At 31.6% G+C, this 25913-nt stretch overlaps 1 protein-coding gene across 1 annotated transcript in view; it reads left to right on the top strand.

Annotated features, from left to right (window-relative positions):
* The window catches only part of LOC125068269, a 34077-nt gene that overhangs the window by 6276 nt on the left and 1888 nt on the right, over positions 1–25913 (top strand). The window contains exons 2-4 of the mRNA XM_047677367.1: positions 739–2497; positions 16650–16714; positions 23572–25871. Of these exons, the coding sequence (XP_047533323.1) occupies positions 792–2497; positions 16650–16714; positions 23572–25871 (4071 nt within the window). The 5' untranslated portion in view covers positions 739–791. The remainder of the gene's footprint in view (positions 1–738; positions 2498–16649; positions 16715–23571; positions 25872–25913) is intronic.

The following is a 25913-nucleotide window of genomic DNA, read 5'->3' as shown; positions in this document are numbered from 1 at the left end:
GTAACGATATTCGCCATAATGAATGAACCATTGGTGTTTTCATTGGTATTAGTAATGTAAAGCCACTCCTGAAAATCTATACTTTTTTATTGTTAAGTAATTGAAAAAACTTTATTACACGCCAAAGGCAATGTCGAATATAGCGTTTTACATGAAATTGTCGAGAAACGTGAGAATGACAGGCCCTTAAACGGAACTCGGGAGTAACGGGTCGCAGCCCCGGGCGTTATGCTAATTCGTCGATCTTCGTAGACGTGCGCGAGCTCCAACGCTGTCTTTGGTGCCACTAACCCACATCTCTGCCATCCAACGATGCGACTGCTTGTTTCCGAGGCGTTCTCGAACACGCTCGTTATACTTTCATATTGATCTACGAAAGTACGCAGAGATCGTGAGTTGGAAATAAGCGTCTATTGGATTTGTTAATCGTTAAGAACTATGTTGCTTACTTTTTCAAAATACATTATTACTTAATTGATATATGCAATAGGATATACAGATATAACGTAACATAAATGTTAAATGGTACATACAACGTAAGTATTTAACATCAAACTGCGACTTAAAGGTTATTTAATGAGATTATGATGTGATACTTGCTCATCTGCAGTTTTGATTGAAGCGCAACGGTGAAAGAGAGAGGCTTTGCGCAGTTTGCGCGTATCTTTCATCGACTGCGCAGCGTTAACCATTATTGCATTTAAATTACAAAGGCTTATGTATACTTTTTGTTGACAGATTCCAACCCGACAGCGGTTATTAAAACTGCACGGGAAGGCGTTGTACGCGGTATGGAGACAGGCGCGACTGTCGAGGAGTTCATCACAATTGTTCCGGTGGGCGAAAATAAGCCTGCCGTTCATGATCCTGCCTTTGTAACAGTACTTACCGTTGGTCCTGAAAGTGGCGGTGTAGAAGTTACAGTACGGAGGCCTCGTGGAGCTCGTTTAGGGTTAGGGCTCAAATTTGAAGGTGGTTCTGCTGCTGCAGAGAAAGTAAGGAGACTTCTGGTGCAATCATGTGCAGAGGATAGCCCTGCTGCTAAAGCCTCTACCCCTTGGGGTAAACTTATACCTGGAGATGAAATTTTAGCCATAGATGGAGTGTCTGTTTCTGAATTAACAAGAATCGAATGCGTTCGTCGTTTAAAAGATTCTGATGAATCTTTGTTACTTGTAGTACGACATTTGGATAACGATAATAGTTCGGAACAAACCATTATGGAGTCTAAAGATGCTAGTGCGGATGTAAAGCTTATTACAGAGTTGAGTAGACCGACGACGTTACCTCCACCAGTTCCTCCAAGAAAGCTAGGCAAGAAACATTCCTTTAAAGATAAAACTATTCTTCAAACACTTGGTGAACAAAATGCCCTTGTTAATATTGATTCATCGAAAGACTTCGATAATGTTAAGGAAACACAACATCAAATTATTTCAACTATGAATAAGTTATCAAGAAAGTCATCCTTCGATTCTCATATACATCGCCAAAACAAGGAGAGCTTTGCATATTTAAGAAAAGGATCACCTGAAGAAGTTCGACGTTTGGTACGACGGTTATCAGATGGTAAGGCTATGCCCCCAGAAGCTGATATTTACATAGATTTGCTCTCTAATGAATGGGAACGTTGTCTCGTTTTAGCAGATGCAGAATCAGACGACACTGGTAGTTCTATTTCAACAGTAGTCGATAGGTTAGGATCAATGGCAAGTTCTGTTGAAAACAGCATCCCATCTACACCTATAATGCAACCGAAATCTATAGACATTCAAAAAGTATTAAATAGTATTGAAAATATCGATACAAATATATATAAAGACATACAAAATAGTTCAAAGTATTTGGATAAATCAAAAGAAGTTAGTAAAGACATTAAAACGGAACAAAAAAAGATAATTTGTAATGTAGTAAAAAATCAAGATATTATTATTCAAAACACTTTAGTATCAGAAAATACAAAACCATCCTTAAAAAATGTAGAACATAATGACAAAAACAATAATATTACTGAAATATCAAAACGAAAGACAGAGGCAAGCGAACCAATTAAAAATAATGATAAAGTCATAAAACAAGAAATTGTGCCTGAGAAGCCTAAACCTATGCCGAGAAACACAAAAGTCGAACGATCAGCTAGTGAAAAGAAACGACGGCCTATTCCGATTCCAGAATTACCTTCAGCACCAGTACCCGAACCATTATTGACACCAACAAAAAAAACATGCATCGAATCATGGTTGCAGCGATCTGAAGCAGAAATGAATAATAAGTTAGAAGATAAGTTGGAAGAAAAATCTGTCCCAGAGGTACTACCCCGTCTTATTGACTTCGTGCCTAAAACACAATATAAAGAAAGCGGTACAGAATCAACAGCATGTATACGGCCGACGGCTCCACCACCACCACCTCCCGCAGAAACAAGAGAAGATGGTTCGGGGGCATCACTTGACACCATTGGTGAACTAGATGAATCTTGTGACGTCACTGATAATGCGTGAGTACTTTTACCATAATTAATATTAATTAAATTAGTGGTTGTGGGTAATCTTTGTGTCAAACTTAAGATTGCTTGATAAAGATATATTATTAAATATCCAAAGATTATTTCTGATACAGACAACAATATTTAATTGTACTGCTCAATAAATGAGCGAACAATTTCCATATTATTTAAAGTGCAAGTGACAATAAACGTTCCATAAATTTTAAATGTATAACAAAAACATTAAAATTAATCAAATAACTGAAAAATTGGACTAGCTATATTTATCAAGAGATTATAAACATTATTCAAACATCATGAATGCTCTTTAACAATGCAGCCTATTTACCTAACGTCTAAGTGCTAAGATAAGACCTAGCTATTTAAATAATATGCGAGTACGTTACCCTTTCGCTCCTTTTGCAATTACTGCAATAAAGTGACTTATCACAAAAGCATTTTCTAGTGTTCTTGGTATTTATTAAGAAATTTAAAATCACGCATTTGATTAAAATTACGTAGACTTAAAATTTGTTAGTTATTTTATCCTAGGGAAAATTAACTAATTAATTTTAATTGTGTCACCATACATACAGGGGGTATATGACAATGTGGACATTAATGACAAATTTTCTACTCTTTTTTGTTTTTATCATTAAAAAATGTGCAATTATAATTCATCAATTACAATTATAAATAAATGAAAAAGTTATGAAGTTATCTGAGTCAGATGGATGTAAACATCCAAGAAATATTCGAAATTGAATTTTTTCAATTTAATACTGAATATAGTATATTGATCTATTAACTCACGAAGGCGCGTCCCTCCGCTTAAACTACTAGGCTTCATTGTTAGTACTTACAAGAAAGCAAAAAAATTACAAATTAGGTTATATTTGTTAATTTTTTTTATATTAAATAAAAATTAACTTAACGCGGGCCTTCGTGTATCAATTGATCCACAGTACCAAATGAATGACAAACACAGTCCTTGATCAACCGTCAAGTGCTCAGCATACTATTAGCCAAATAATAAAACATTAAATTAAACTAAATGACATACAGAGAAACAAATAAAAATTAAATTATCAATTTCGAATATTATCTTACTTATACTCCAAAAGAGATAGTTTGGATACCGTTGGATGGATGGTGTTTTTTTCAATGGATTGTCATGACCTGGATCGTATCGTCGGATGATTGTCATTCCGAAATGTATAGGGAATAAACATTACAATCATGATATCGTGTTTTACGTAGTATTTACTGTCTATTTAGATTTTTTTGTAATAGATTTTATTTTCGAAAAAGATACTTTAGTATCGAAATTAAAAATCCATATGTTTTTAGGTGCCTTTAGTTCGGTCTTATAAGTTGTAGGGAGATTTCTGTGTTTTTATTTGAATGTTTATAGGTAAGTATAACGGTTATATAATAAATTTTGAAACATAGATAAATATATAAAGCAGAGTACGTTAATTCTACAAGATTTAAATTCGCGGATTAAATTTCAGTAGGTGCATAAATGTTTCAATCTTGCGAAATCGTCGAGTTTAATATTTTGGAACAGCTCCAATACAAAATCTCATTTCAGTGATAATAACAATTTGGGCACATATAATAAATATACAGCAGATTTTTTAAAGCTTTTTCAGCCTTGATTTTTAAAGTTGAGCCTTATAATTACCGGAAGAACCTTCAATACAATTTAAGGCTTAATTTTTTATCGACAAAACCTTAATTATAAAGATAAGATACATGATCAGAGTAAAATAAAATCCAAAAAAGTTCCACTGTCTCTTCTTTTGAGAAAAACGTTTGGAGTTCCAATACGCTGCTCCAATGCGGTAAATCATACTTGTAAAAAATATAGTTAATTAAATCTACATATAAACATAAACGAAAAACGAAAACTAAACGAGAACTTCGTTTAGTTTTCAAGTCAAGATTATCTGTCTGAACGCTATCAACTAAAAAATATATCGAACATATTTTCACACGGTTTTTATCAAAGGATGAAGTCATTCATGAGGAGTTTTGGTGTTTAAACACATAATTTCATTAGAGTTTTATGTAAAAAGTTTTACTAATGTTTTTATATTCTCATTCTATCCGTGCAAAGCCGGGACGCGTAGCTAGTTATCATAATAAAAAATGGAAGGAGCATTGCCTTAGTTGATAAACGTAACTAGTTACACAACGTGTGCATTGTTTTTAAACAGATAATACTTTTACTAGTTGCATGGGAATAACGACTATAAAGAAAGAAAAGAATATTTTATTTTCTAGTATTTTCAAGCAAACTAACGTAACAATGGCAAGCAGCGAGGACGGGTGGATAACGGCCAACTTCACCCCCGCTCTCGCCCTCGCCGCTCACCCTGAAAATGCATCGGCCTGTACAACCTATTGTGTAAACTCTCTGACACGTATAGACATTGCATGTATGTATGAACTATTCTGATAGCGAGAGCTTTGAACTCGTCAACTTTTCATTTTAAAGAATAAGAATGAGAAATAGTTGTATGTTCAATAAAATTAATAATAATAATTGATTAACATCTTTGTTACGTTCAATTATAAGTTGATATAAATACAATTAGCTTCGTTTAACATGTTTTAATCAAATAATCGTTTTAATCTTTGAACTAAAATTTATTATGACTATCATTCAGTTTCGAACCAAATGACTGACATCTGAACTTCCTGACCTGCTCGACAGGGACTGTTAGGATAAGGTAGTAAATAACAGTTACAGTAGGTGCGAATGACGAGATTGCTATTTGCAAAAAGCGGTACTAAACAAGAGCTTTGAAGCATGAAGAAATGTTATGCCATAGAGTTATGAATTCATCTAAGTGACGTTGAGTCACGTCAGCGTCATTTTTCAACAATGACTCAGATGTGTCATAATATGGAACATATTAATATAACCATTTTGTCATTTTACAATTATAAATTTATTTCTTTCATCATCTTTACCTAGCAAGTTCTTTGTTTATATTAGTATGTTTCACATCGCGCAATAATATGAAACATTTTCGTACGGTTTTCTCTGCAAAATAAGCTATGTGAATTAAAGTTAATATATTTAAGGCAAAAACATATATACTTATGTGATACATCCACAATATAAATATTATTTAAGCTTAATGTTTTTATTGCAAAAATAATTACGTACGTCACTTTAGTAATTGAGGTTATCTTGAAAATATTTTTTGTGTCATGAATCCTATTGATAAAAGATGGTAACAAAAAAGATCAGTATAAGTAAAAAGACCGTTGAAATATAAAACTAACATTAAAATTTATATTAATTAAATTTTAATACAAAAATATGTAATGTAATCAAAAGGTTAAATATGTAAAATATTAAAAAATAATTTCGCATTTAACAGATGAAAGGATTTAAAAAAATTCTTACAAATTCAATTTAGAGATACTATTGATAACCTAAAAATGAAAGGCTAATCTTGGTGAATTTTTGTCGATTGCGTTTGACAAACAAGCGAAGATGATAGATAACAAATGGCCCAGAGACATAATGAACTATTATGAAGTGCAAGACATGTCCGAGCCGTATAATATATTATAATGTTTGTAGCATCATCTCATTGTTAGTACATCAGTATGATTAATGAAACTGCATTTTTCATTAATAACGTACCTAGCATATTGCTACATTTTACATTATTTCGTAAAATATTTACTATTATGAAACCATTTTCTTAGTAGTAGAAGTAGTAGTATTACTAGATTTTCGAATCAGTTATTCTAAGTTGTGAATTTTGTTAGTCTTAGTACACGTAATATAAATATTTTTTAAATTCTTTTTTAAGTTTTTTAAAGTTCAACTTATAATTTAATCAAGCAAAGTTCGGTTTCAATTTATTATTTATAAATCATTAAACTTTGTTATTTTTGTAAAAGAATGTCAATAAACGATTTGCTAATAGTTAAATAATACTGTATTAAAAATCTGTCACAGTAAATTGGGTTAAGAATATGTAACATTTTTTATTCTAAAAATACGATAACGTTATTAGTATACTTATAATACTTTTCAAAAACTTCGATTCAAATTAATATAATAATGTTTTTTTATAAATATTAATTAAAATAACTTAAATAATATTTCTTATTAAACATTTACTAATATCGGTAAAATCGACACTTAATTGGAGCAAAAAAAAAACCAATCATTGGTGCCCTGATTTGTTAGAATAAAATCCATACATACTGGAAATTCTCCTTTAAAGTGAGAGTTTATTAATTAAGTCTCATCTTTTAAATATGTTAAAGGAGATTTCCAATATCAATCGATTAAATTGATGTTTATTAAACAAGTTCAATACAACATCGCCTCGAATTCAAGTAGTTTACAAGTAGATCAATAGATCAATTAGCTTCTTGTAGCATAGCATTCCAATTATTTAGGTCACCGATATACACACCAGACTGCTATAATTGCTATATTTGAAAACGAATAATCATTATCAATTAAAGAACACAAATTCTGAGCCAATTAAATTTCATTTATGTCTTTCGTCGACTATAATTACGATACTAAAGTATCTCTTATAAACACGTACTATTATCGTATATCGCTTAGCAGATATTAGTATAATAGTTCCAAGTGAATGTGTCTCTTGGCATTTCTAATTGCCACCGTGTTACACCCACTCGGCAACTGTACATATATACTATAGGACCGGAACAAACGTTGACCGTATGTTCTACAACAAAGGCCTACTTTCAACTTCGGGCGTTTTAAATAATTACTTTTATTATAAAATCGTCTATAACATAAAAGTGAATATCGAATACAGTTTAGACTTTCTTAAACGGTAATTTTTTCATTAAATTTAATGTTTACAATGTGATATGTGAAAGTATGCCGATACAATCGTAAACATATGATTTTAATTGGTTAATATCAAAAGACGTTGTTTTTTTGAAAAATAATCCAGGTCAATTATAAATAAAGTTTGTTATTAATAATATTTATTGAAATTCTATATTCTGTATCATCGTCATTCTAGCCAAAAGATATTAGTTTACACTCACTTATTTGTTCGTGATACTATTGCATAATTCTAGCGCTTCTACAGCGATCAGTGCCAAATTGCATTCGAATTAAATCTTTATAGAGTCAGAGAATTCCACTTTAGTTATATAACGACGGAATCAATTTTGGAGCCACAGTTTAAAATTAAATAAATAAAAGTGTTCAACGATTTTGAGCCATTTCGTTTAGATTTCAAACTAATTATTACAGAGTAGAAACAAGAATTTGATAAGTAGCTCACCTTTACTACAGAGCGAAATTACAGGCTGATTTAATTACTGCAGTGTCTTTTGACAATTTAATTAAACATGTTTATTTTTGTTTGAAAACAATAATTAATAATTGTTATTTAAATTAAGAGAATGTAACGTAAAACCAGCTATAAACATGTTTTACACTTGATTTTAAAAGCACTTGTTTTCATTTATTTTGTTACCTAATAAAATTGTAATTTATTGCGAAGTTCCTCAAAACGATACATGTACATTGTACATATATGCATTCAGAAACAAGAACACTTACAACGAGCATATAAATGTTCGTATTGCAAATTATAATCGAATTCAATACAGTCGTTTATTTGTACATACATAAAACGTTTTCAAGACAAAGTCAGACCATTCTTTTATCCAATAGCAAAACAACTGCCTTAAACTTTTCTTAAAGCAATTACGTATGGTCGAATTTCGTTAGTAAATATCTTTACACATTAATTTGCTTTATATATTGTGTTGTTGCTTGAATATTAGCTAACTTTTAGTTTATGAAACGGTAAAGTCCGTAAATACGCTTAACTATTATCGCTGACCGCATCTGTTGCAGTAGCACATTTTCGTTCAAGATAATCAAAGTAATAACGTTCACGCTGTGATTGTGACCCACATTCCGATTTTCGAAAGAGAAAACGTGACTTATATGGAACACTACAATATCGATATTAGTATCCATCTAACCCTCTATTTAGCAAACAGATATAATGTAATTGATCGTTTTGTAAACACTGAAGCTTTTTCATATAATTGCTAGGCTTGGTCGTTTATTTCCATTCTCGTTTCAATTATGACAATTTAGCAAGGTTGCCTATTGAACCAAGATGCAAGTCATCTGAGCCGAGACATGGTTGCAATTTTCGAGGTCACATACTGATGTTCTCAATAACGGAACGCCTTCTCAGCTGTATTGATATATTCTATGTGCGTACGTGAAAGACTTTGGCATTAGTTGCGATGGTTTGCCAAGAAGCAGTTCATGACTCTATATTTTTCTAGGACAACGTATGTTGTTATCGTTTGTGAATTCCGTGAAATTTACTTACGAGTCCATTGCTTATCAAGGCTTATTTTAGTTACTAAATCTTTCGGTTTTGAAAGCGATTTTAAAGCTTCATGTGTAGATACTGATATTGTAATTCTTCTATGAGGTTATTGATCCAAAATTTTACAAAATAGATGAAGGACTCAATAACTGCTTTTTTACGAATTCCTATTTATTTTTTTGATTGTGAACACACTCGATCTGTAAATCATTCTATACAATCGAGAGTTTAATGTTATTCGACATGATTTGAAGATTATCTCGAGACTAAGTGGCCTGATCGTGTCGCCAGCGCTGGCGGCATGCGGCGAGCTTCGGCCGCTAACGGTACCCTTGCGCTAGCGCCGATTGGCCCTGCAACTCGCGGACGTTGTCTCAGCGATCCGATACATCTAATACTGTTATTAAATTTATGCATGTACCAATCTGATCGTACTTTCTCCCGTTCATTATAATCATAAGCATCAGTCATGACGATCGTATCGTTGGCTTGTTTTGGGTGTGTAAGATTATTTTGACACCTACAGCAAGTAGTATTATTTTCGTCTATAAAATATAATGTCATGTAGTTGTCTCTTCTAAAAGTAAAGGTGGCGGTGCAGCTTTACGTTCACACTAATTAAATACTTAGGTGGAAAGCTTGCGAAATTGCAATAATGCGGCTACAGATCCGCAAACCAGTAAAATGGTGTTTCGACGCATAGAATTCCACACGTAAGAGGCGGAAGCGGAGAACAGGGCCTTGATCTTGACTGTACTTATGTATGTGTTCACATATTATGTGAACAAATGTATATATAAAAAGCATATGTCGCGAAGTGGTAAAGAGAGAGACGTAGTGACAATAGCACGTTTGACCCTGTTCGCACGCTCGTCCCTTTCCCGAGTTATTGACTAGTCGACCGCCCCGCTTATGAGAGGCGATTTAGCTATTTGCACATTTACATAGATTGTAGTTCAAACAAAATTCCTGTCTAATAGGCTATTTACCTAATGTGCTTACTCGGCGAAATTCATTAGTGTGTAGACCTATAACGGTTGCGAATACAGCTACTTAAATACGTGCTATATAATTATTTGAACTTAAAAAAAAACAAATACAGATAAAAATATATTTATAAAAATGTCAATGTGAAGGATTCACTTGTGTTTTTTTTATTTTTGGTTTATTTGTCTTGGTGTACAAATTATATTTATAATACTTTTTTGCCTTTTTTGCTTATTTATATATTATACAATTTTAAACACACGCTGAAAGAATGATATAAACGTTGTGATAAAGAAATTAGGAAAAGTATTTCAAAATCGAAGATTATGTAAATTATATTGAATAAAACTTGAATTTGAATTTTTAATTTCAAGTTATAAATATAATATTATATTCCTCTCAGACTTCTGCAACATAAATTATCACCAGAAATTAACATCTTCTTATATGTAACTTAATAGAGGATATTTATTAAAAAATAAATTATTCACATCCTATAATTTATTTTCGAATTGATCGATTTGTTTAAATGAAAGTAAACCTTATCCCATATAAAACAAAACTTAATATATAGGTTGTGTCGTGTTGGGTAAGCTTAAAGTCGAAATGATTAAAACTCATTTGGACAAAAAAATATATAACAAGCAACGGTACAGCAAGTTCCAGAGATAAAATACAAGCACATTATATTATATATATGTACCTATAAGGGTGTAACAAGAATGTTACCGTACGTTGCCGGGCAGAAACATGTAGTGTGGGAGCGAACATATTTTTTGCAGTGGATCTGCAGATAAGCCAGGCTATAGGTAATGAACGATGCGAGGTTCTGCGAAGTGTCGCCCTCTAACGGTATTCGCTGCGGACAACACGGACGAAAACCGTACAATATCATATCGATTTTTATAGTGAAAATAAAAAGTAGTTCAATTATATTTTATCTTATTAGTCTGCTTTTATTTTCCATTTTCAAAACTCGTATAACATGTTGTTTTATTGATATAGATTGAAGCATATTAGTGCTATGATTGAATTTCGTTTTAAAATGTCGTGAGAAGATTTTTATTAAAATTGAAGACATATCATTTCTATTTTAGAAATTGTTACGCTGTAATTTAATTTCGAAAATCAGTAATGAATATTTTAGTATACTTGTAATTATTAGATTGTATAGAATATAATTTATGATAGTATCTTATAAAGTATTATAGTTATTTCTAAGCTTAAACCAAATAAACAGTTTCCATTTAAATTGACATCATATTTTCAATTCTGGGAATTTTGGCAAAATATACATTATTTAATAGCTATATTGGAATCAAGCAGAGCTAATTTCACGCGCACGAAGTCAAGTAAGCAACCATTTCGTTTTAATATTACATTGTAAATGTTTTGCTTTTTATAATTTAGAAATGGTTCTATTTCTATGAGAAACGTAGTTATTTCCTTGAGAACTTTTCGAATATTAAACATAGGATAATTAGTTGTAATCCAAATTAAGTTAAAAATAAATTAATTTTGTTATTCATTTTCAAACAATTCCGTTTAACGATTATAAAATCTAATAATTGACTTTAGCATAAGTTTTATATTGTTTTCTAATAAAGCGTTCAATTCACTTATTATTTAAAAAAAAGTATGTAATACTTATACAATAAACTGATAAAATTAAATGAATTTTAGTGTACTAGATTGTTTTGCCGCTAGCATTCATTGTGTGTGAAATTTCTAGCTCAATCGGTTGAGTGGAACTAGCTTAAAATTCATTTGTAACATTCGACCAATAACACTAACAGGTGATGTTAAATAAAAACTTGTAAAAAAAAACAAACACTATGAAAAATGTTTGTTTTTAAAGCCGTTTTTTTTGTATAAAAAATGGCGGGTTGTAAACAATAACAACAAGTATTCTATAAAACAAATACGCTATTTACGGAGCAGATAAATAGACAAAAAGACTAAATAATAACCAGTGTACAACTGACAGGCTCCGAAAGACATGAAAAAAAAACTGGTGACTGTGGTTGCTATTTATAACTAAGAGGTGAACTAAAAGGGAATGTTGCACGATCAATGCTATCTACATACGATTATATAAACTGGACTACGACCAGTTACTCCTTATAAGGTATTTTATGATAGCATATTAATTTGTTTGCGGCCTGACAGTATAATCGTTAAATATAAAATTCCTTTATTTTGATATTAGGTTATTAAAACAGTAACTAAATTATTTATATAAGTTTATGGCAATTATTACTACTTATTAATATAATATATTAATTATTATTACTTATGACATCTCATGAATTCTTCTTCATATTTCTTTGAACTTAAAAAAAAAAGCTATGAGAGTTAAAGAGAGATAGTAAGAGAGCCAGGGAATAAGAAATTCAAGGTTCAATCTGAACGTAACTCTTCTTTATTTATATACTGTGATACAAAAAGTAACAACTTTAGTAATTTTTAAACAAATTTATTTTACTTTTGGAGGGCTAAACGCAGAGTTTGGTTAGATAAAATTTACTAGACATTTTACAACAAGATATGTGAAATGCTTTGTATTGTTTAACCTGGTAAGAATGTATAGTGATCTGAGAGGCCTACAAGTACATATATAAACATAATTTATTTAAACTTTTTTCTATTACTTCAACAAGAGCAGTTAAAATATTAATATGAAACAATAGAAGCGTCAACTTGCTTATTGTAATTGATTATCAAAATTCTGTCATGACAAATGGTCGAATAAAACGAATAATATTATATTTTGTTTAACAAGATGTAGCCATGTCATCTCAAATTATAAAATAGTGTGAAATGTACATGTTAGTACATCAGTATATCCTCATTATAACTATAATTTGAACAATTAAATACCCTACAAATATTTACAAATCGAAGCAGAGCCTCAAGGATCAATTAGCTTTATTTAAACGTTATGTTTCATGGCAATTATGTATTAATTAAAGATATTTACACCTAATTTCATATGTTGTGGTATTGAATTAACGCTATAATTCGATGTATTCCGCCCTCGGTTGCCTTAACCTCGAACTTGATTATATATTCCACAAAAACTAGTCTTGGCTTAAAAGGCATATTGTATATTTCTATATGAATAGGCAGTAGATATTCGCGTACAAGTTTAAAAGTACGTTTTGTTAGTAATTTTGTAAGTTTAATAAATGAAATCTTCTCTTAGACAATACCTAATTAAAATTTGTTATTTATTGTTTTTTTTTTGTTTTTAGTTGTTACTACTATGATAAATATAAATAATACTGCATGAAATAGTTGTAATGACATTTTCGTATCTGGCCATTCACGAGAGTTAAATACGAGGATTTTAAATGAAGGCTGTTTAAAGCCAGTAGCATTAAGTTTGCTTTGTTTTTATACTCTTTTTAAATAAAACTTCTTGGGTAATATGAGAGTAAAATTTGAAGGTCGAATCTGTATGCAACGTTTCTGTAACGTTTCTTACGCATTAAGAAATTTCAATGATGGTCATTGCTCATTGAATTTTAAAATATTTTTTCCTATTCTTTGTCAATTTGGATATCCTTCAATATAAAACTTATATCAATCCACATCAAATGTATATTATCTTTTTTTCAGAAATACATATTTTCCGATAAATACCTATATTTTTTTTTCTTAAATATATAATACAAGGAACCATTACTCAAGACATAAAAGAGTTTTAGTTAATTAATATGTTATTCAGTACTAATAATATAGTACCTTTTTGAATATGCATAAGACTGTCATTTCAAACCATCGCATTAGATAATGCAAACTAAATTAAATTAAAACTTAAAACATGCATTCCAAAGCGAATATCCGTGTTGCATTGAAAATACGGTATTAGGGTCTGACGACTGTTACGAGATCACTGCAGCAAAATAGTTCCGTAATAACTTTTCTATTTACACTGCAAGTGAATTACATATATTATTTTCATTAAAATTAGAGGAAATACGTTAAGATAACAGTATAATATACAGAAGTGCTAGTATGGTCGTAGGATATTATGGATTTAAAACATTACAATAAGATCTTCTTTCCGTTACGACTTTCACTCCATAATTGGTTATAAAGAATTTAAAAGGTTAAATGAGACATGCATTGTTTCTTTAATATGAAGAAACATTGATCCAATATCGACTATCGATGTAACTGAATATAATCGTGAAGGTTTTCCGGTGAGCGACGGGCGACTCTACAAACTGAGCAGGCGCATGAGGCGCGAGGGGGGCGGAAGGGGGGTCACGACGTGGTTAACCTAGGTTACACCACGCTCTAAAATGCTAACTTTCGCGCGTCACTTTGAATTCCCCTGTAATTTTTATTTCGTTTGTGTCTTTGTTCGCGTGGCATGCTGACACCAAAACTTCTTTTCGATTCCGACGTTTATATCGACATTCACAAAATACCAAATTGTTGTTATATGCAAAAAAAAAATCGACTTGAACAAAAAACGTTTCGTTCGCATATTCAAAGTAGCCAGTGTTTACACAGAAAAGCATTAATAAATAATTGTGATTATCTTAATGTTATGTGTAATGCTCGATATTGTACAGCTTCAAGGCTTCATTGCGCTTATTGGATAGGTATTTCAAATTGTGAGGTATTCAAGCTTCGGTAGAGTATGTTGGCATTCTGATTGTTGTTGTTGCTAGTTTATGCGCGGACCCTGACATTTTGATAAAGGCAGCTGACAGGTTTCGCTGTTATTGGATCCATTTAGGTGACAAAATTACTTAGTCCTATATACTTCGACAAAAAAAAAGATTATATGAAGTGTCTTATTTCATAAATCAAGAATTTAATCGTTCATGCAGCATTTATTTTAAAAAAAGCATTGTTGTTTATTCGTACGCATTTTTGAGAAGTGTTGATTCGCAGAACATACATCGTAATGGTTTATACTTAAAAAAAAATATTTAGCTTGCATAAAAGGAACTGACTTAGAGCTAATTAAAAATAAAACAATTTGACACTAAACTTCATGTATTTGTCTGACTCTATTACATTATTATTACTCATTAAATACAATAAACAATGAGTGGAAATATCTCATATGAGATAATTTTCCTTAAATATTCGTAATTACGTATCTCTCTGTTTATTTGTGTATGTTTTTTTCGGTAAAATTTAAAACATAAAGCATTATGAATTTATTAGTCTTATAAAAATTTAGATATTAACGTTATTATCATCAATCAAAAGATTTATAGAGCCTTTGAAAATGAAACCTTGTTAAAGTGAAACTAAGTCAGGTGCGATTGGCAGATGACTTAGTCTTTACATATATCGAAATTAGTAATTTAGCAGAAGCTCGTTATTTAGCCACATAGGGATAATATTTGCTGGTTATAAAATTGGAAGAACATGGAAATATATGGAAGTATATGGAAGAACTATAATTATTCTTATTTTTTATAAAATAAGAATAATTATAGTTCTTCTCTTGCTAATAATGATATTTGAAATTAGTACTACTGCCTAAAACATTTTCGTGTGAAATGACACAAACTCAAGGTTAAAATATGTAAACATGGATGTGTCATAAATGCTCAGAGGCTACGAACAAAATTTATTAATCCTCTTTTTGACTACGGAAATATAAAAATTCGTGAGATCTTAAATGTACTATAAAATAGTTAATCGTTAGTCACGTATTAAACTTGATGATGTTACACAGATATCTTAACAACGGTAGATTATTATTTGCGAAGACTGACTCGTAATGGCCAAGTGGATAGAAAATATCAATCTTAAATGAAAGATCGAAGATTCAAAGCCGGGCTAAGCCGGGCACCACTCAATAATTGTGCTTAAGTGTATTGTAAATAATTGTCTGCATGTATCGATGAATTTCTGCCACAGATGTATCCTACCCGCATTGGACCCTTTGCCCAGCAATGGGATATTGACGTTCTGTTACTTTATATTTAGTGAAACCTCATAGCCGTGCTTTTCGATAAATGAAGACTATTTTCATTAAGTGCTCCGAATAAATATTCGTACTTATGTTTTCGGCTATTATCGTTAGCAGCAATAAAAATAATTATCAATTAAGTTATTTGAACAATAAAAGAGCCTTATAGTATAGAATAGAATAATCTAGAACGATTACGTTCAAATTTATAACTCACGGATTTAAAGATGCACTATATTGTGAATCATACGAACTTGCACATGAGACACGTACGGATGTCAAGGATATTTGAAATATTCAAACGAATCAGAAGTTTCGAAAGGTTTTTTAGGTGAAGGTAAGGCGTGTTTAATCATTTAAAATTGCTATATTTCTCGAAACGATGTTAATGGCCATAAAAATTTACACTGTTAGCTATGCTCCTCATATGTCACTAGTTCACCTTTGAATAAGTCGAACTACAAAACTTTTTTTAGTTATATTAAAATTTGAATTTTGTGACGTATTCTGATCTTAATCGATATTTGAATCAATTTATGATATAGTTTTATGAACAAACATTGTACGGTATGAAATGTTTAATTTTAGTATAACGTTATTTACACTCGAGATCATTTATCTATTGTTTGGTTTATTGCAGCAATGTCGGATAGTACCATTCAATAATAATTTTACTACCAAAAATGTGCTAATCAAATAGTATTTAGATAATTTGCGTAATAGTATATTGTATATGGAAAGATAATACGTTTTAATTTAAATTGATTTGTAAATATATTGGAATTATTTAAATTATAAATAAATCGAATAATTTAATACTTAAATCAATATTTATTTCATTTTACAGGAAGCCACCGATTGAAAACGAACCGAATAAACGAAAATCTTTGTTCGAGAGAAATTTCTGGGATGGTAAGTTTTATTTAATAATAATCTTCGAATGTTAGTTAATTTTAGTATAATAATTAATGGCAGGACTTTGTGCAAGACCTTGTTTGATAGAAACATCTACTCATTAGTTATTCTACCGTATAAATAACTAGAGGTACTTTGATTTGTTGTGTTTGAAAGATGTTCCTGTCGATTTCGACCGCGGCGATATCAAGAGATAAGCTAACTACCCAAGACATATTATAGTGCACAAATGTATGTGTGCAAGTATGAAGGAATATTACAATTTCTTGCCGTTGAAATGTCTGTAGGAGTTGGAGACCGTTTCTACTATTATGCTTTCCTGCAATATTGTGTAATGTTTAAGCGTATCTCTAATTTTAAATGTCTATTAATGCAATTATAGTAAGCGGGATATTTGATATATTCATTTTATTTTAAGCGAGTACTTAAGAATCGTTGAGCGATAAATATAATTTCATAATTAATGTATGATTACGTCTTTTCAATCTACTTTAAAACTATTTATTGCGTAATAATTAATATAATAAATGGTCATTGCAAAATCACGTTTGGATATGCAAATTACCTAGCGGAGCAAGAGTTAGAGAGAAATTTATTTTGATCATAGTCCTGAATCGATATTATAATATTGGCATTAGGTAGGAAACCTTACGTGTTCAAAGTCGTGAAAGTGCACCTTGCGCGAACGCCCGCTTTGTCGCACCTGTTCATTCCTTGCACATGGCGTAATAGTTAGATTCGATGCAACGGTCATTTTCGGTGCGTCGAAATTGTTTTTATATCTATCACATCGATTATATTAAAAATTTAAAATATTTTCGCACACACTGAATTCGCAAATAGAATAAATAGCAATAATTTAACTGAAGTTTTAAGAATAGTTTAGGCTGATAAAATGCTCTTTCATTAAACTGAATGGAAATTATCACGACATTCAATGGTACTTTTACATAAATAGGTTTTTTTTTTGTAGCGGTCAATATTTCGCAATTCCAAAACGATGTAAAGAACTGTCTTATAAACAAATTTATTTGTTTAACAAAAATTCCACGCACGACACCTTAATTCTGTGAACATAATATATTACGTAAGACATTGAATAAAACCACACGATAAGCAAAATTAAACCAGTCTCACATAAAATTATTATATGAATGAATAAAATGATCTTTAATTACATCGTTCTCATGATGGCGAGAATGAAAGCTTTGTTTTCTTAAACGAAAATTCCAATTATAAAATGTGCACACAAATGAATTCCCCCGAGGAAAGTAAGGTGAGCTGGAATCCCGCTGCACGACCATTAAGGTAACGACCGCGACCTGCCCGTCAGCTTTCATTGTTCAGGCAGCACTTTGCATGCTGCGACTACAATTTCATGCAGCCATTTTATGATTGAAAGTGATTGACGATTCTTTACATTCGCAAGACCTCTAACACACATCCTTAAACGTAAAACAAAATATCAACGTAATCACAATAGGATGTAAGAAAATGTACACAAAAAGTTTCAATGATTTGACATTTAGCCAACCGGCTTCCATACAAAATTGAAGTCTTGGAATTTCCTGTAAGAAACGACAAAAAGCTTTGCGATTTCAACAATGTCTTAGTAAGTAAAAGATACAGAGTCGACATTTAAACATCCGTCGAGATAGAGGCTGTTGCAACGTTTAATATAATACATTTTGGCAAATTCCGGAGCAGGTTTGCTCTCAGTTTGCTCACATACCATCGGAGGAGCGTTTTATTCGACATGCAAGCAACACATAATTTCGTCACATCTTATATTAACATTTAAAAATGGACAATAGTTAAGTAATTTCTTATAAAAGGATAGCTTTTTCTTAGGCTCATGCTTCATGTTATATTGATATTCTTCGTGATTTTAAAGGTAACTGTGAATATGTAGTTGTACTTTTGTAGTAGGTAAGAGTATTACATTGATATTATTTTTAATAGAGAGTGATTATAGTGCGTGGATTTTGCCCGATGACCTTTAGATCGAAGCAAGATATAAATATTTCTGTTTTGATCGTTTTATCTCTTAGAGATTACATAAGGCATGTCACTGGAGAAAGTTAAATTAGTTTTGAAAGTGAAATCGATTACACTTTCTTTTACTTATCCATTTCATAAACCGATTCGGGGTTTGCATTATTTATATAATAGATGAATCCAAAAAGTCACCTTTTAATAGTTTATTTATTAACAAAGACTAAACACAACGCAGACAATAAGATAAATGATTAAATATCTCTACGTGAAAGAAACAAAAAATATGATTTTCCGAAAACGTAATTTTTTTTGCAAATCTCTTTTACTTTTACTATTTCATCATTCAGTATTGAATATTTAATTATTCTTCACGTGTATATACTGGTATATGTATATATAATGGTAAAAGATTTGTCGAATAAAATTGCATTTTTAATCACAGATAATATTAAATTTGTAACTTATCCCGGAGTCCTGATGCTACAGAAGTTAATAAAAGAGGGGAATGTAAAAAAAATGTGCAAACAACTTCACAAACACGTCGGAGCGGTTTAAAGGCCGCGTCCGGATTGTGAGGGGCGACGGCGGAGGGCACCGGCAGCATTCCAGCCTCTGCGGCCGCGGCGACGTCACTATGAACATTCCCAGGCTCTGTTGGTTCTATGCCTGTATATACAACAAGTATGATCTTGCAGAGCTTTGAGAAGTTGCCTGTATTGCAAAGATGTTGTTAATGTTTTATTGAAACATTATAAGCATTTAGTGCATTTCAATGTATAGCATTAATTGAAGCTATAATTTTTCACGAAGGCGTTTATCGATAATGATGTAACATTTTCCGCAACCTTAACTGTTGTAGTAAAAGGTTCGTATATAACTTTTAAGTTCGGTCGGCGCCCTCTATCGCCTTTATACGCCTAAAAATAGCCTAAGATAAAATCGCTCTTTGTATACCTACGTAGTCAGTTTCGATATTCAAACGTGATTGATAGTGAAATCGGAACAGTTAGTTGCGTGATCTTTCCATCGGAATGTTTTGTGCTTTTACTTACTTTATAGTAACTAATCAAATTTAAATAAATTAATAAATTAAACATTCGATGTAAGCGTTCCATTATATTTTATAATAGCGAAAGTGTTTTTATATTGAATATAAAAGTTTTCTATGCGAATTGAAGTGACTTAATTATAAGCTATTTATTATGAAATATTTTGGCCCTTCATATAATAATAAAACATAGATGTAGTTAAAATCCAGACCTACAAAGGGGTCTGCAAGGCGTTTGACGGGTTGAGGGATGCGGGGAAGTCGCGTGCGCAGCTCGTTGTCCGTCCCTGCCTCGGAGCAACGCCCCCGTCAAGGGCGGCGACGCTGCAAAATTCTGCAAGTCCGAAGCGATTCAGTGCATCGCGCCCCGCCGCGGCGGCTCCGCGCACGCCGCTCGCTGCTTAAGAGTTCGCACGCTGCGCCGGCGCCGTGGTTGCACACAGCACACGCACCGTCCTATGTTAAATAACTGTTATTTCGGTCTTTAATACCAATGTTCCGCATTCTTAACCCGACACTCATTCATGTCAATTTGTTACATCAATTCGCTTACTCAAGTGGTTAGCCTTTTGTTCTCGTAACGAATATTGTGAAAATGTTTTACTTTTTTTTGTTTTAAACGATGAAAGTAAACGTATTATGAATGAGCGGTTGCCCAAAACTGGTTTTATAAATGGAAGTGTAGTGTTTTGGATTTGTACACATGATGTTAAACATGGGAACTGATCAAAAATACTTTACGATGCTGGACACACGGAAGCTGCCCAGACGCTCTATCTCACTCATCGGTCCGTAAACAATCAAATGTATTTTTAATCGCTTTAATTGCATAAATGACTTCATTAAGTAAATCGATACTCTTAGTTGAAATTGAAATTTTAGTATTGTAAGATAATTATGTATGTTGTAGACAATTAAAATTCACAAAATTATTTTCTAACATTTAGAAATCAAATGGAATACATAAGATGGTATTTTTATAATGAAAAAAATATACAAAACTTATGTTGTGTGTACCATACTCAAACATATTATAGTTTATATTAATATTTAGATTTTGATATGAAATAAAATTTAAACAAACGATTTCCATTACTTAAAGGTTCTATTTAATTGAATAGGTTTTCTTCTTACAAGCGGCAACTTCGTTTCGCCATAGGCATTCCTACTTACATACAAACCCTACGTTTTCTTAATTGGAAGCCTTCAGCTAAGGCGACATGTTATTGCCATATTAACAAACCCATCAAATAATATTAGCTTGAAATTGTTTTTTTTATTATAATAAGTAGGTATATACATAAAAATAATAGAGTATTTTTATGAGCACTTACTAATCTGCTTCGTCCGTCTAGTAATCACTAGACCGAAGCAGCTAATCAGCTTATAAGGTTGCAGAAGTCGAGAATCTGAATTCATATTCCAGGCTGGCCCAATAACAGTCATTGAGTTTTTTATTAAGATTTTTTCTATAATAGCTTATTTAGGAAGTTGGCAATGTTTCGTTTCGTTAAAATTAAGGTGCTATATTTATAGTAACCAATCGTAAGAGTTACTCGTCAATTCTTTTCCGTTTCTTCCAGTAGGATCCATATATAGACTCCAGCGGTAGCCTACATTCTGTGAACTTGTAAAACGACGACCCAATCCGATCCAGGTGTATAATTTGATAAATAAAATGATTCAAATATATACATGTTCAAGGGGAAGTTCTAAAAAGAGATTTTTTACATATCTAGTATTTGGTTAAGAAAATTGTAATTACTATTTGGGGATACTTACGGCAATTCAGAATTTTATTCAATACTTAGTTAGCTTAAAATTTCAAGGCTTTTTAATAACGATAATATGAATAGTGCTTAACGAATTAATAAATACTGAGTTCGTTTATGAAAATGGAGGAGAAAAATCCTTTTTTTTATGCAAAAAAATATTTTTGATATTTACTCAAGATGCCATTATTAATCGCATAAAATTTTTAATTAAGACAAAGACAATTTAACTACTTTTTAATTATATAGTATATTATATTCCTAACACACCATAATTTATTTTCAAATATAAAACTCTATCGATTTAAAGTGTACGCCATTGAAGTTGCGAGACGGAATTTTTACCTACTTATTCGGTGAATACCATTCTAATTAGTTTAACTAATTTGCGCAAAGTACTATCAAATGCCATAACATAATGAATTTATTTATAATCAATTGGTGAGTATCCGGACAATTGTTCCGGAGTTTAATGCGCTCATTCATACATGCATCAATACTTATATTTTCTAAAACATTAAAAAAATATTTTCATTCCACTTTGTATACAACAATTTTAAGTACATTTCTTATTACAAAAACACATAATCCTTTTTGATTTTGACTAACTTATATTAATTAAATGCAGTCTAAATTTGCTTTCAACTAAGTAAATAATTTCAATGTTATCCCAAATAAAATATCTACTTTTGAGAAGGACACTATAACACCAATCGGATTACCCAGCGAGTTTTCAGTGGTCTATACAGTTGTGCAAATACGCTGAAGCGTGCCATGGCTGTATTAAGTTGACGTTATTCGTGAATACACACTGTATATTATATATTTACAGAATTTAATTCTTTTTTGCAGTTTAAATTCGATTATCTTCCCGTGTGTTTCTATAAGTGTATTTTTGTAGTTGTGATGTATACACAAAGAGTTCTTGTAACGGACACGAAATTTTATAGCCTTATCAAAATTCGACATTCTCGTTTGTTGCACTCAATTGATGAAGAAGGTATTTAGAAAAAAACCTTTGCAAATTTGAGATTTTTTAAAAATAATTTATTGTATATCCATTATTAGTGATCTTGTCACGTTTAACTTTGTTTAGTATTTCTATTGTGTGTATGATGTAGGTACGTATATATCTATACTTATATGTATTTGCTGGACTTACCTTATATAAAGGCGTTTCTATTGGTACCTCAACTAGTTATAATACCATGTAATGTAGTTTTTTGTTTTCAATAGTGGTTTAAAGGGTGTGTAATACAAAGTTTTACAAATATTACATAGGCAGCACACACCCACACAAAATCAACGTTTTAACGAACAAATTTATAATTTTTGTACATAGCATAAATCAAATTAAAAGTATAATTTAATTAGATAAGCGAATAAAGAACCCCAATATCTACAGGAGTTAGGAATAAAATGTTTAAAACGATTATACAGCGGAATAGATTATATAAGTGACCCAGTGTGCACATGGTATATAAACATCTTAATTGATGTGAGAAATGATATATATTTCTTATAAACCTATAAGTACCAATGTCGAGAGGCAGTAGTGATCAATTTAACTATAAGGTTGCCCATATGCCAGTCAACCTACCAATATGACATAAAAAAATATTAGATACGAAATTCCTAATTTATGAACGTATTTTATCTGATAGATCAAAAAAATCGCTAGGGTAACTTATAGCTCTTCTTCTAATGATAAAGTTTCGTCACTTTTATTAAAAGTCACCTAAACTTTAATAAATTCTTGATAGAAAATTGACATTTGTAATTATTGCTTGTTTTATGACTGTTAAATGAGTTATTGTCAGGTTTTCGAAAAGTAAATTAACCTCAATATAATCTTATTTATGCTTAATCGCGCGTCATGTTCATCAACCGCTGTTAACTATTCTTTTAACATACGAGATTAATATATTTTAAATTATATTACTATGTAGAATAAAAGCTTTACGAAATCATTAAAATCTACTTTTTTAATTAAGTAATGTTTTTTTTTAAATAACACAATTTATTTATTTTTTCAGACCGAGTCAATAAGAGTGATGCTGAAGACAAGAGTCTTTCAAATGATGAGACACCAATGCCATCCTGTCCGCGACAACCTCCTGACGGAGTTGAGACACCATCAGATGCTATTGAAAAAACTCCTGATTTACCTACTAGATTACCACCCCGAATTTCATCCGGCTGGTCTACCAATCGTTCTCGGTATTCATACTCATCGCGAACACAAGATGCGAGAAGTGAAGCAAGTGTAAAGGATAAAATTGCTATGTTTTCTGTTGATCTTGCGAATTCTTCAGATCGTCTGGACAAATGTGGAACTCTACCAGTGAGATCACATTCGACTATAAGAAAGAATTCTATTCCTTATACCAGTTACGAAGTATCGTCTTTAGATAGACGTTTAACGAAATCTCAGGATAATTTGGATGAAACACCTCGGTCATTTCAACGAAATTCTGATAGACCTGAAGTTCTTGGCGCCTTGGAAAATACAAATACTGAGATCAGAAATAATAGATTTAATCAAACCGAAATAAAGAATAAACCATTATTTTATGGAAGTACCACAACTCTGCCCTCCGATGCTTCTTTTACGCGACCAACGTATCATATGCGAAGTGTGAGTGACGATAATAGCAATAAAAATATTTCAACACATAAATCTAATCTAGAGTATTTAATAGAACAGAGAAAGAAATCTATGTCGAAGCTGAGAGGTTTAGTTATTCCTGAAGTTCAAGCTCCTATTGTTGATTTGCCAGAAATTAAAGTCCATGATCCGGTATCTAAAACATTTCTGCATAATTCATTAAACAAAGAAATTAAAAAAGATAGTAAAGTTAGCAACTCCAGTGCTTTTACAGATAACAAATGGAAAACAAACTTTTTACCGAATAACATACCTAAATACTCTCCGGCCTTTAAGCGTAAGTCATTACAAGTTTATACTCCATCTTCATTATCTAAGGAATCTACTCCAGAACGCAAATTTATAGAAAAAATTGAAACACTATCTAGAGTTAATAATTACAATAATCATATCACATCTAAACCTATAAAAAGTTTATATGAATTTTCAAAAACTTCCACGTCAAAATGTGCCCCAGTGTTTAATCGCGATTTGCATAAAAGGAATTTCAATGGCAATATACAAGATTTTAAGAACGTTGAAATTAAAATATGTACAACAACAGATATAGTTGACAGCGATAATGATTCTGCTATGAGTTCAACACAATCTAGCTATCGCTCGTCAGCTTCTTCACCTATGCATATTATTGACAACAATATCGAATCGGACAACTCCAGGCTATCTCCCAGAATTTCGCATTACAACTCTTACTCACGTATTAAGTCTGAAATACCAAACAAGTCTATTACTGAAAAGAATTGCGAGCAATACGTTAAGAGAAGTGTTTTTCGATCTGTTTCTTCGGATACGAACATATCACTCAGTTCTTCTGCTGGCTCCGCAGCTACATCAGGATCCCAAGCAAGTTGCAGTTCATTAGAAAGTTCTGTGGCTGACTCAGATAAGAGGAAAGTTTCGAAAATATACAATGTTGACAATATTAACAGGAGAAATATCGTCGCTTCGGCGAAATGCAGAAGCGGTAGAGATGTTAAACTAGAGTCACCGGTTGTAGAAACTAAATTCTCACATGAGTCTTACAACAGATCTCCCAGTCCAATACAAAAAGCGTCTGATCGCCTTTCTACGCTCACACCAGCAGTGAGTGCAATAGCGGCTAAAGGTGAAAACAGACGACGTAATAAAATAGTTGTTGACACCGATTCTGATTCAGATGCTGAGATGAATGTTCGACAGCGAAAACCAGATTATAAAAATCCGAGACTAAAACGTAACTCTAGTACATCAAATAAAGTTAAAAATAACGAGGTCCATCAAGAAATTGAGAAGGTCGAAAAGACATCAGTGCTTCTTAAAGATGATAAACAAAAAGATATTCCTGTAAAATACTTGGAAAATCAAGAAAGGGTTAAAAGTTCAACATTACATAAAAAAAATAGTTTCAATGGCAATAAAATAAATAAAGATATTAATACTGAAAGGCTGAAAGAAAAAAACAATGGAATTGTATCGATTGAAAGCAAAAGGGAGGTAGTCAATGTTTCTAACAACATTAAGTCAGTGGTTGATACTAATATAGATTTAAAGAATTCTCCTAAAAACAACACACCACGCGAAGAACCTGTGAAAGTTTCAACAGAAATATTCCAACTTAAGAAAGGCACTGGGTCAGGCGTAGGCCTTATATTAGCTGGAGGTGTTGATTGTGAAGCTAAAGAAGTCACTGTAAGATTTTTTTGTAGTATTTATATTTAGAGATTTATTATT

The sequence above is a fragment of the Vanessa atalanta genome, chromosome 1, assembly GCF_905147765.1.
Source record: "Vanessa atalanta chromosome 1, ilVanAtal1.2, whole genome shotgun sequence".
Classification (NCBI taxonomy): domain Eukaryota; kingdom Metazoa; phylum Arthropoda; class Insecta; order Lepidoptera; family Nymphalidae; genus Vanessa; species Vanessa atalanta.
The sequence above is the reverse complement of the archived record's forward strand: the minus strand, read 5'-3'. Positions and strand labels throughout refer to the sequence as shown.